Source organism: Excalfactoria chinensis, chromosome 1 (assembly GCF_039878825.1).
Source record: "Excalfactoria chinensis isolate bCotChi1 chromosome 1, bCotChi1.hap2, whole genome shotgun sequence".
NCBI classification, from domain to species: Eukaryota; Metazoa; Chordata; class Aves; order Galliformes; family Phasianidae; genus Excalfactoria; species Excalfactoria chinensis.
This window is the reverse complement of record NC_092825.1, coordinates 57,995,197-58,008,813: the sequence shown is the minus strand read 5'-3', so window position 1 is coordinate 58,008,813 and position 13,617 is coordinate 57,995,197. Positions and strand designations below refer to the sequence as shown.

General features: G+C 40.0%; 1 protein-coding gene across 1 annotated transcript in view; it reads left to right on the top strand.

Moving 5' to 3' along the window:
* Positions 1-3,313: 3,313 nt before the first annotated feature.
* The window catches only part of DCP1B (decapping mRNA 1B), a 41,243-nt gene continuing 30,939 nt past the window's right edge, over positions 3,314-13,617 (top strand). Inside the window, exons 1-3 of the mRNA XM_072361031.1 lie at positions 3,314-3,488; positions 4,194-4,234; positions 6,222-6,349. Coding sequence (XP_072217132.1) covers positions 3,336-3,488; positions 4,194-4,234; positions 6,222-6,349 — 322 coding nt within the window. The 5' untranslated portion in view covers positions 3,314-3,335. The remainder of the gene's footprint in view (positions 3,489-4,193; positions 4,235-6,221; positions 6,350-13,617) is intronic.

Sequence of the window (13,617 nt, the reverse complement as noted above, 5' to 3'; positions counted from 1 at the left end):
TTACTGACTAAATGTACACAATATTTTTTTCCTAACACTATAATTCAATGCAATTATATTGATAAACATCACCCTCACTCATCCCCCAAATGGTCTTTTCCTGGTATTAAATTTCTTTCATTTCAAATCATATCCCCTGAAAAGTTATTCAAACTAAATGAAAAAGAGTTCTCTAGAAGAAGAATAGTTACAGGCCACTGGTAAAGGCCAGGCCTGTTAAAAAAAAGTAAAGTTCAGGATCTTTCAAGTAAATATTCACTATAAAATAAAGCATAGTGTTACTAATAGAATCACTCAGCAAAAAGTAAGTCAAAGAAAGAAATGGTCTTTTGGTAAACAAATGAATAAATAAAAATTCTACTGAAAAACATAGTAAGCATCAGCTTACTGCGCATAGACGATATCAGAACTACAAAGCTCACAGTGCCAAAGAATACCACCCCTTTCTTATTTGGACTAACATTTTACATAAAACCTCAGAAGAGTCTCGCAAGCGTTACCAGGAGCAATGTTACAAACACACACGTGTCTGCTAATAAAATGCTAGGGTTTATTTGGGAGAAGAGGAGGAGTTACTTTGACTCACAATGAAAATAACCAGATTTAGTTTTCATCTAGAGATTTTTTAATAACTGCCCCAGTTGAAATGATGTAGTCAGACCTACACATGTTATGGAACTTCCAGCAAGTAATAAATTGCCAACAAAAAGACTAACATTGCTTTAACTGTGTAGAATTAGAGTTTAAAAGTGGTCCAACAATGTAACCAACAATTTCAACTGTTGAGCATGAGAACAGCAGTCTAAAGCTAGCTCCTGAGAGTCTGTAACAAATGTGTGCTAAAAAGAGTGCACATTTCACTCGTGTCTGAGAAGGAATGGATCCAGCATCCAGCACTGACACCCAGGTGGTGAGAGGTCAGTAACTCTCAGCTGCAGAGCTGTGAGCACATCCACAGTGGTATGCAGAGCCCTGTGGGATCACTTTGGCTCTGCAAGAGTCACCTACTGTTCCCCAGGAAGCCAGAACATTGGATGGCCTCAGGCATAGATATGCAAGTGGCCCTGGATGCAGGAAGAGAAACACATTAATTCTGCCACAGCATCTTTGCTACCACTCAATTAGAAACAATTTAGAGAATCACAGAATTGCAGAATTGTTTGAATTGGAAGGGACTTTCAAAAGCCATCTGGTCCAACCCCCTGTAAGGAACAGGGACACCCACAGGTAAATCAGGTTGCTCAGAGCCCCATCCAATCTGACCTTGGGTGTCTCCAGGGATGGGGCATCCACCACCTCTCTGGGCAACCTGCTCCAGTGCCTTACCTGACTGTAAAAGACTTTTTCCTTGTATCCAATCTAAATTTCCCCTCCTTTAGTTTGAAACCATTTACCCTTGTCCTATCACAACAGCCATTCTATGACTCTGTGATTCTATGAAGCAGAGCCTGCTAAAGGGTCTGTCCCCTTGTTTCTTATAGCTCTCCTTCAGATACTAAAAGGCCACTACTGAATGACAACTTTGGGGATGGAATAAAAAGAAAAGGCAACTACTGTGCACTAACAACTTCAAAGGGGGTGAATATGAGGAAATGGCGCAAATGAGCTGCACAGCACTACATTTTCTCAAGCAAGTCCTGCTGCTTCTTAAAAAAAAAAAATTGCCGATCAAAGTAAGGCCTGTATCTGAACAGGTAGAAAATCAGTCTGCTGAGGCTATGATCCCACCAGCAGCGTGAATGCTTGTTTTTCAATCAGTTCACTTTCCCTGCCTGACTGGTTCATGCTGTGACCACATACACACTTGGGCCAGGACAGCACAAAGGTGCCAGAATGGCATGGCTGGGACCTGGGATGAAGGCTGTGGATGCCCAGCAGTGCCACCAGACACATTCACATGAAGTCATATCCACTGTGTTGATAATTTCCTGCAGGAAGCAAGACTTGGTTTTTACAGGTAGCATAAATAATTGAAGGTGAAGCAAAGATTTAATACCTGTTTGAACCACCCTTGGCCTAAAAATGTTAACCTTTATAATTAGCAGAGACCTTAAGAATGGTGTGTTGTACGGATTCTGCCTTAAATTGATGTGGATATTACCTACATAAAATCCCTTTCATGCTGTGACAAAATCAAAGTTTTTTGCTTGATTTACATATTTATTTATTTTTTTAACAGAATAGTATCCCAGTGGGCGGAAGACAGAGATGTGACATTCTAATTATATCCTTCATGAAATGATGACACCTTCAAAGCTAGTAAATGAATTTGTTTCATAAACAAATTACAGCAAAATCATTCTAACTTGATTTGATAGTTATCATGGACTATGGGTAACTGACTGCCAATAACCACAGCTTAAAGAATCACCCTTTTCAACCAGTGGCTTTTTTTTGCTAAGAATTCCTTACCTTCAGATGCACCAAGAATTCAGTCTTTCTCTGCTCAACAAGATTTTGTTTCAAGGGAAAGATTTTAAGTCTACTAACAAGTGATACCACAGTATACCAAGACTGAACCTTGCACAATCTAATAGCAATGGGATAAGGGGGAATGGCTTTAAGCTAAAAGAGAGGAGATTCAAATTAGATGTTAAGAAGAAACTCTACACTCAGAGGGCAGTGAGGCCCTGGCACAGCTGCCCAGAGAAGCTGTGGTCCCCCATCCCTGGAGGCACTCAGGGCCAGGTTGGATGGAGCCCTTGGCAGCTGAGCTGCTGGGTGGCAGCCCTGCCCATGGCAGGAGGCTGGGACTGGAAGGGCTTTACGGTCCCTTCCAACACAACCCATTCTATGACTCTGTGATTCTGTGTTGGCAGCTCCTTCCAGAACTGACACAGAGGTCTGATATGATGAAGTCAAATCCAGTTTGCTACTGCAGGGGGTTCAGGCTGAACTGTCAAACAAGGCTTAAAATGTGCCTGTACGTACTGAGTGTATCTGCACGACACATAAGGCTGAAATATTCACTGTGAACCGTAGCTATCAACAGACTAATAATAAATATATTTGTCAGGAAAATATGGCAACTACATTCCCAGTCTCACCCATCTGTTCCTCTGCTGTTTGTGTATCTCCCTATCATAGTTACACTTGCTTATGTCACATGTACGTGACATGTATATATATATATATGCGTATATATATACACACACATGCACGCAGCAGCCGCGAGTCGTGTACTCGGCGTTCGATTGCGGTGGCTGGGCTGCAATCGGGCAAGCCGGGGAGGCGGAGGGGAGGAAGGGGGGGAGGAAGGGGGGGAGGAAGCTCCTTCCTCTCGGCGCTGGATTGGTCGCGCCTACTAGGAACCGTGTGTTGTTTTCGGAGGCAAAATGGCGGCGGCGGTGGCCGGGGCCGCCCTGCTGGGCAAGGGGCTGGACATCAGCCTGGCGGCGCTGCAGCAGCACGACCCCTACATCAGCAGCATCGTGGACGTGGCCAGCCAGGTGGCGCTCTACACCTTCGGGCACCGCGCCAACGAGTGGGTACGTCGGGTCTCCCCTCCACGTAACCCCCCTCCCGGCCGCGAAGGGGACGGGCTGGCGACAGGTCCGCCTTTATGTGGGCGGGATACAACCAGGCCCCGCCCCGTCCCTATGCGGAAGTGGGGGTGCTCCGCCATGAGGAGGTGTGAGGGGAGGGGAGCCTATGTGGACTTGTTTGCTCCTCCTCACCTGGGTTTGGCTTGTGGCCTGGAAATGGGACTTGAAAAGTAGTGTTAGGCAGGCTGGTGTGTTGAGAGCTGGGGTGTAGGGCTGGAGGAGTTTGTTGCGAAAACTGGCCTTGAATGCCTCCAGGGATGGGGCATCCACAACCTCCTTGGGCAACCTGTTCCAGAGTGTCACCACCCTCTGTGTGAAAAACTTCCTCCTAACATCTAACCTAAGCCTCCCATCTCAGTCTAAACCCATTTCTCCATGTCCTGTCACTATCCACCCTTGTAAACAGCCGTTCCCCCTCCTATTTATATGCTCTCTTCAAGTATTGGAAGGCCACAATCAGGTCTCACCAGAGCCTTCTCTTTTCCAGGCTAGACAGCCCTAGTTCCCTCAACCTTTCCTCCTTTGTTGTTTAATAACTTATGGGAAACAGGTGAAATGCTGATGGTGTTGGTTAAGCAGAGATAAAGGGGTTTGCTTGTGTCTGGCAAAACACAGCCCTAATATAAACTTTTTTAATGTTCTCGTTAGGAGAAGACAGACGTAGAAGGAACACTGTTCGTTTACACAAGGTGAGAGCATTGTGTGTTACTGTCTGAAGGTGCAGCCTGTGGGTGTGGGAAAGCTGGGATGAAGCTTGGCTGAAGGACAGAAAATGCTCCCAACTGTGTCATGCTCAGAGGTGAAAGGAAACTGAGATTTCCAAAGACAAATGCAAAGGAAGAAACACAGAGGGATTGCCAAAAAGGAGGGATGATCACGTATGTGACTTCAAGATGTGGTTTAAAGATTATATGGCTGAACCATTGAAATCTGTGATACTGCCTTAAATAGGATTCAGTGATGGCAGGTTAAAGGTGTCTGAGCAAAAACCAAACAGAAATAAAGAATGATATCACTTAAAGAAAACGAATGGTAAAAAATATGAGCACCATATTTAGGAGATCATATTTTTTCTGTCCGATTTTTCAGTTTTGTGGATGTTCCATCCAGCATTTGGATTTTCTCAGTGCTTGCTGTTTGCAGCATCTCTAATTGCAGCTTTTCAGAGCTTGGATTTGGTCACTCACTCCAACATGTGCTTTAGATCTGTTGTAAACATGTTTTGCTTTTAGGTTTCCAAAATAGTGCCCAAGCTTTTCCTTGTACCGCTGTTAAAATCAGAAAATGATGTAGTGAGCACATTTTGCAGTAGCTTTGGGATGGGATGCTGAAGAGGAAACTTCCAGTGTTGGTTTTTGAGGAGCTAGTAGGAAAACTGAGGAAGCAAGAGCCTGTTTTCAGAGGGCAACAGGTGTGTGAGTAAAAAGGAAAATGCACAGGAAGGCTCAGGAGACTGAGCTGTGTGTGGAGTGGGAAGAGTGGAATAATCTTCTGAGTTCTTGTGTACCAGCAGTTGAAATCAACATCAATAACTTACCTAAACTTCCTTAAGGTAAATGAGGCGGAATAAAAAGTTTACCACTGCAACAGGAAAGAATTGGCCCTTGATTTTGCTAGCAGTAGTTAGGGGTAGCTGGTTGTATGCTGCAAAACGGAGGTATTTGTCTGGTATGTTGGATTTAAACCTCCACAGCTGACAACATGTCACCTGACGCGTGTTGTATCTGTGATCTTTCATCGTGCTGTTTTGTTAGCTGAGGAAGTTTCCATTTACAGCAGAGATTGCTGTCCTTCCTGCCATGTAGGTGACTACACCAAACAGGTTGTGAACAGCATTATACAGGGCCCTCCTTACCACTTTCATTTCCTATGGCTTTGAGCAATGCTATAAAATCAGGTAAAATAAACATTGCCAGCAGACTGCAAGTTGCAGTCTGCTGGTGTTGCTTTGTTGCTGCTTATTACTGTTGTGAGAATGTAACGTGGCCCTTGTACTGGAGCTGATTTTTCATCACAAATCGAAGCTGTGCAAATTCTAAGGAAGGGTCAAAAATCAGGCTTCCCACTGAGTTAACGCCAATGGAATTTCACTCTTTTAACTTAAGTACTGATTGGATTCTTGTTAAGGGTTTTGCTTGTTTCATTTCCTGTTGCATCTTGCTCTCCACTGCACATCCCTGTGCTTTATATTTCTTAAATGTCCACCAACAGGCAGTTACCAGAGATGGCAGTTTTACCAAATGTTTAAGCATCATGATTTACTGTTGTCGTATTTGAAAGTAATGTCTCCTGCCAGGATGGTAATCGGGTTAACAATTCACGTTAATAAAAACTGTCCTTGAACTGTAACCACCATGAGCAGTTGTCAGATTTTTTTACTTATGTTTTAAGATAGGTTTTTCAGTATTGTCCTCAATTACTACCTGAATGTTAGCGATGATAATAATTGCCATAATAGAATATGTAGTGCTCCTTGCTTATGGCTCAATCTAACCATCGTTTTCTACAAGAAACTGTGGTTGGAAAACATGATGCTATTGATCTGGAACAAAATGAGAATTTTGTATTACCTATGAGTGGGGGGAAAAAGGCATTTTGGATAACCATGGAATGACAAAAAATAGTAATTTCTTTTGTTTTCTTGACTTGATGTGATTTCTACTTGATAATTTTTAGATCAGCTTCTCCAAGGCATGGCTTCACAATTATGAACAGGCTGAGCATGGAAAATCGAACAGAACCAATTACTAAAGACCTTGATTTCCAGCTTCAGGACCCTTTTCTACTTTACAGGAATGCCAGATGTAAGTATGTGATTTGTTAAGTGCTGAAGAGGTGAGCTCTTCTTCAGCATCTATTCTTAGTTAAGGTCATTAGATTAGAGTTTAGCTTTAAAGGGCTGGAACTGGCTGGTTAACATTTACGACTGAAGGAGTATATTTTGCTCCCTGACATGTGGACGGAGTTGTTAAGTACTACCTGAAATGCCACTGTTGAAAATAAAGTCACTTTAAACTAGCAAATAACAGACTTTTGTGGCCCTGTGTATGTGATGGGTGTAGGGACTCACAGACATGCGTTGTATGTTCTGAATATACCCTGGTCAGTGCTGAGATATTTTGTCGTAATACAAGCCCACTGAAGATTGGAATAATCCTTCTGAGCTGTGTAAGGGTAAACAAATGCAACTAATTCAGACCCCTGTGCTCCAGCTCTCATGCACTGTCCTTAGAGCAGCTTGGGAGGTGGGTTACGTCCCAACTTCTATGGGAAACTCTGACAGTGTAATGCTGAGCCTAATTTAAACACTGATGAAAGATGAACTTATTACTGTGGGCTGTGTGTTTGTATTGCATAACTGTCGAAACTCTATATAAGAATGTATTAGGCAAACTTAGGAATTAGTGGAAGATGTGAAAAAAGCTTTGCTTTTATGCAGAGATATACGCACAGACCGCGATGATGTGCAATTGTATAAAAACAAAGTTATAAATATGCAAGTTTATACTTGTCCCTGGAAATAGAGCTATACCATGATGTATATTTTGTTCTCGATGCATAAAAGTGCACTGCAAAAAATCTTTATGTGGAATGCGTTGCAGAAGTGTTCCCTCTGGATGAAGTAAAAGGAGTGCAAATTGATGGCATACAAAGCAGCACAGTTTGATAATCTGCTAGACCTTTTTATTTCATAAACTTAATTTGGATTTGGCATGTACATCAAGAGGGAATTCTGTTGTTTCTACCACATAGTGTGTGTGAGCAATAGAAATAACATTTTAAATAATCTAAATGAAGCTTCTATTTCTGAGAGCATTGGGTGGGCTGAAAAACAGTTTAAATCTGCTGTTAGAAATTCCCAAAGAAGCTGAACAGAAATACAGACATCTCCAGGCTAACCTAGGCTAGACCAGGCAGCAGGATTTTAAATGCCACGAGACTTTTCTCCCATGTGATTATGAAAACTTTCCTATGTGTATGTAATCTATTTTTGTCTTGTTTTGAAATTCCACTAGGAATTTGTATGCGTATATACTAATATCTACTTTTTTGAAGCCTGATCTATTAATTCTTGCCTTTTATTGAGACAATTAGTAATAAGAATAATTAGAAGTTGACATAACTATGCTGGCACGAAGACGGTCTTCAGTCCAAATAATACATACAAATTGATTTATTTAGGATTAAAATCTGGGAGCTTTGCAGAGGAATATAAGCCATTGGTTCATTAAGAAATGTCATAATTATAGATTTGCAGAGTCTCAAATACAGGTACTGACGTGCTTCTTAGAGGCTAACTTGTGTTCAGATAATGGCTGGGGGTTGTTTTTTTTTGCTAATTGTGCAACAGCAAATTGCAGAAGGCTTCTTTTCTGGGCTCTGCGTAGACAATGATTCTTTTGGAGTAGGGTTTGAAAATGTGTTGTCCAGCAGCCTTTATAAAGCTCAGAGTGCTTTGTTGATGTCTCTTTGCATTTCTATGCTATTGTATTAAATCCTTCTATGTTCGTAAACACACCAAAGGATTCCCCTTCACCTGCAAAGGTAATATCCCTTCTGCTGGGAGATGTTGTAGATCTATACTACAAAGCTGCAGCATAACGAATTTTGAATGTACGTTAAAGATCAAACCCAAGAATTGTAGTTGACAAACTAAGGAGGATTGGAGCCACAGAAGTGAAAAGGACATCTTTGGAGACAAACTACTGTGCTGGTTTTGGCTGGGAGAGAGTTCATTTTCCTCCTATTAGCTTGCCTTGTGCTGTGTTTTGGATTTGTGACCCCAGCAGTGTGCGTTGTTCGCATACTCTTGCCATTGTTGAGTATCTGGTATAGTTGCTTTCTCACTTCAGAGGCCTTACATTTTCAGTTCTGCTCAGTGTTTTGCAAGTTCTAATTTTCTGATCTCGTTATATTGCATCTATCATCTTACAAAAATTGCTTTGCATCCAGTGTGTTATTACAATAGAAAAAAGCTTTCTAAAACCATAATGAAGTAAATTTTATTAATAATTAAGAAGCTTCTGATCTCTTACTTTATTGTGCTTCATATTTCTCCTGTCTGTCCATCGTTCTTGTTAATCAAGAATTGAAATACTATCTAAGAACCCTTTTCAGATGCCTGTAATCTATTCCCAGGTCTGTGGGGGTTGGTGTTGGGATCCATGCTGGTAAATGGGTACCCTTCCACAGGGTACACTCTTTCACAGAAAAGTTTAGTTTGGAAAATCTAGTCAGGCAAGTGTAAGAGCTTTTCATTTCAAAGCCAGGAGAATTAGATACAGATTACAGCGTGTTTAATGCCAGAAGAAATCTTAATCTAATTCCAGCAAGAAACAAAAGGCATGTAAGTCAAGTAAGTGATGAGGCCTTTGAGTTCTTGAAGAGTGTGTATAAACAAGGAAGGGGTACGACTGTTTGTGAGGGTGGACAGGGATAGAACAAGGGGAAATAGTTTGAAATTGAGCCAGGGGAGGTTTAGGTTAGATGTTAGGAGGAAGTTTTTCACACAGAGGGTGGTGACACACTGGCACAGGCTGCCCAAGGAGGTTGTGGATGCCCCATCCCTGGACACATTCAAGGCCAGGCTGGATGTGGCTCTGGGCAGCCTGGTCTGGTGCTTGGTGACCCTGCACATAGCAGGGGGTTGGAACTGGATGATCATTGTGGTCCTTTTCAACCTGGGCCATTCTATGATTCTATGAAATATTTTCCACATTATCTGTAAATATTGGTAGTTAACAGCAGCTTCAGGTATTTTCTGTGCTCAAATAAGGCAGTACTGCTTTTTTAATATCTAATGATTTCAAAAATTTAAAGTATTTCCTGGATTATATATTTGAGTAATCTTATCTATGTAATTAATACTTTTTTCCTTAACCTTTGGTGGTGTTTATTGCAAAAAAGAACATTTGGAACCCGCTGCTTGAAACTTGATGCTGGTTAATGTGAAATAGTCCAGAAAAAAGCATAACTGTAAACTGTTGGGTAAAATAACTTCAGTTTCTCCTTTTAGCAGTGGTCAGCTATACAGTAATTTACTTGCAACTGTTCCCATTGTGGTGTATTTTGTACTGAGTGTATGTGATTGTATGCTGGGCCAGAAAATTATTTCTTAGGTTGACTGATGTACCATTTCATCACTGAATACTCTTTTTCATGCTTATAGGACATGGAGTACTTGAGGAAAGTGGCGTATCTTAGAGCTCAGTACACCTTGTATGTTTCAGCTGCCAGAAAAATATATTAGATCCAACTTATAAGGAGCTTGTATGCCAATTATAACTGCTGATTATTGTACTACAGGAAGTGGAGAAAGAAACAGTGAAAACTCTACAGATATTCTCACCAAATCTACAAATAGAATCTGACCAGATTCTATGCCCATTTGTGCATTGTGGGTCACATCTATAGCAAGGCTTTTCGTCACACTATCTAGTAAGATTGAAAGTGGATGTAGCTTTCTACCCAGATGTGACATGTTATACTGAATATCAGGTTTTGCAGTAGTCCAAGAAGTGCTACACAGGCAGTCCAGATGTGCTTGCTTAAAGCTGCCTCATAATAATTTCAGTTGTCCAGTTTAACTTGACACCTTATGTTTGTCAAAACCCTAAACAAGTGATATCGTTTTTCTTCTATATTTCTACACTGCAAAGACTTCTAGTAGGTGGGATTGGAAGGAAAGTTTGCCAGCTGTCCAAAGAAGTAGCTTAAACTCTGTAATGGGTGGGTTTTATAGTTGCTGTTGTTTTTCCCTCTCCTTTGTCATAACTATTTTTGTATGTTTGTTTGGTTTTTTTAACCAAATATATGCTTGTGTTTGAAGGCAAATGACTGTAAAATGTTAGGAAAAGGTAACAGTGTAAATTTTTCTTAAACTTTTCATTTGTCGATGCTGTGTTGCAGCATACTAGAGCGCTATTAAACAGAAGAATTCATCCTCTTGGGAGACTAATTCAGGTCCCTTTCACTAACTCTTCCAATATTTATATATTGTATATAAACATATACTGAATAGGTAACGTGTCCTGATTCTGCAGGAATGTTGGAAGACTGATTGATCCCACAAGTAGACTAATGGTAATATTTCTCCTGTAAGGAGCAGCTTGGTTAGAATATGAGAGATTTACTTCCCAAGAAAAAAGACAAGACCACAGTAATAGAATTTGAGTGATGTGTAAAACTGAATATGGCATGAATAAGTGTCTGCTTTACCCTGAAATTTATTCTTGTTCTGTCATAGATTATATATTCTATAATTCAGTATTATAAATCTCTTCTTGCTAACCAGATTTGGCTGATTTTTTTCTAAAAGCTTTCCTGGATCAACCATTGACATTTGCTCAGAATACAAATGTGTGTGTTTTACCTGAGGTACTGTCCTTGGAAGACATTTTTCTCTTGGAAAAATAAACAAGTAGGTCCTCCTCCTTTGCCTTCCACCACCTCTCCTTTGATCAACATGACAAAAATTCTTCCTGCCTCCAGCTGGGCAGGAACAGCAGCCAAGGTCAGGATTGTCCTCTAGGGATATTATTCACCTCTGACTGAAACTTCAGTTTTGCTGAGAACATTCAAATCCTAGTGTTATATATTAAAATAACGTCCTAACAGATGCTATTTTTCCTTTTTAAAAGGAAGATATTCCTACCAAAAGTACATCAACATTGCAGTGTTGTTTCTAAAATCAGAAAATTAAGTTGACTGACAGGATTAACAGTCACGTTGCATTCATGTTTTTAAAAACCTGTTTTAGCATCTGTGGGCCTTAAGTGTCTTATAGTTCGTTGTATGCAGATTTTCTCCAAGCAAATTTATCCCTTCTTCTGTTTATTTACTTGTCTGTTGCATAGTGACTATACGTTTTTGACTATTTTTTTTCTATCCGAGGTTCTGTCTTCCATACAACTGCTTGCTTGCAGAAATTATCTGTTCTTATACTTGTCTATGAAAATATAGGTGGAAGCATTATCGCTTTGTTTTCCACTTAGTGCCTTCCTTTGTGTTCTGTGTTATGCTATTATGCTTTGAAAAAATAATTTCAAAATATCAAGAAGAATATCCCTTTAGAAAGGATATAGGTATTGCTTCACACTTTCATGCTTAAAACCACAAAGTAGTTGTGTTTTTATATCAAATGTTGGCCTTTCTCTCTCACATACTAATTTTCAAGGATACCTATAAATCCCTAAAGTTTACCTGTAGAGATGTAAAAAACAATATGATAACTTTATGTCATAATTAAACCCTATTTTACAGGCGAGTGTAGATGGGTGTGCAGTAGTGCTGGCCTAAGACAGGAGACTTTTAAGGCCTGTCTTTTCTCTAGCAATTAGCTAGCATGCATGTTTTAGAGTATACAACCAGATGCATCTGGTTTTGGAATCTATAGCTAAACTCTGCTCGATGCCATGGAAATTGATTGGATTTTTACATAGTGTGACCTCTGAAAAGGGACAGGATTATTTGGTTGTTTATTTGTTAAGAAATTATGTGTTTGTGTGTGTGTGTGTATATACAGATACACATACATATATATATACACACATACGCACACACACACATATATATATGGGTGTGTGTGTGTATATATATATATAAATATATATATATAAAAAATATGTATGCAAAAAATACTGGAAAATAAATAATCAGCAGGTGTTGGTTGATCTTGTTTTCCAGTATGCAGGATTTTTTGTGCTTATCATGAAAACTAAGTGTAGTTCAGTGGTTGTAAGTTGAGGTTTTTTAGAGTTTTGATCAAGAGAACAAATTGTACCATTCCCTTTTGTTGTTTTTGTAGGGTTGTTTTTGGTTGGTTTTTAAGCAAAACTCTTTGTACTTTTGAAGTGTCTTTTTCCTTCTTTTTGTTCTTATTCAACATACTTTCCTACAGATACAATATATTTGTTTTTCAGTGGAAATTGAAGACCTTAGCCTTAAGACATCTGTTCTGATGGGTAAAACCATATTCCCTTTCACCCTGCCCAATCCAGCTCAGTTATACAGGATTTCAGTTCGGACTTTAAGGACAGTTTTTTTGTTTCCTCTTCACACTTCCTACGTAAGGATTTGCTTGCAGTTGTGGAAGACTTTGGCTGTGAAGAGCAAACAGTTTATAACACTTCGTGTTTGTGAAGTTGGTTTTCTCAGGATAGTAGGTCCTGCAGCCATAATGACTGCAGCCATCTTTTTGCTCTAACGGTTTCAGTTGCAATGATAGTGGTAAAAAGTACAAGGAAAGAAGTACAGTACTGCTAACGTAAATTTTCAACTATGTAGGATGATGGATTCCAATTTGAATATATATAATGAGAAGAAAAACAGACTAAGGAGCTAAGGTAACAAAGCTTTTTAGTAGTTTTTTAGTGGCTGGTTATTCTGAATATGGTGAAATTGTTGCTGTCCAGGCAAGCAAATTGGTAGGAAAAATGTATGGAATAGAATTAAAGGTATCTATCAGGCATCCTGCAATTGTGGATGGTATTGTGGACAGAAGGGAAGGAGTCTCATACTGTGTATATCTGCTGAGCGGTCTTTGCTTCCCATTTATGGATATTGTCACATAAGCAACATATTAGCTGGTCTGGACGTTTACTGCTGAGAGTGTACTGCCAGCACTGGGAATTCCGGACATCTCTTCAAGATAAGATAGGCATATGATGCAGTAAAACTCAAGAGTTAAAGTTGGAATGGATTTTTTCTACTTTTAGAGGGTTATCTTCATGTGACTACCTGTACACCTTGTCTTTCATACCCACCACCCTGCACAGCATAAAATCTAGATGTTTCCAGGCCACTGTAAATGCATTATGCAACTGAAAATATTGTAGAACTAGCTGGTTTTTAGAGTTCACTCCCATGCACAGTAGGTATCTGTAGAGTTCACTCCCTTTACACAGTATGTGTGTACTTAATACTTTGAACTTTTGTATGTTCTAAATCTCTTAGCCTCTTTATTTTCTTGTTCCTTACACCACTCTGCCTTTCTTGTGCCTTTAGTTTTTACTCCAGTGCAAAAGTGGAAGTGAAAAAGCAACTTTCAACAGATGCTTAGAAGACAGTATGG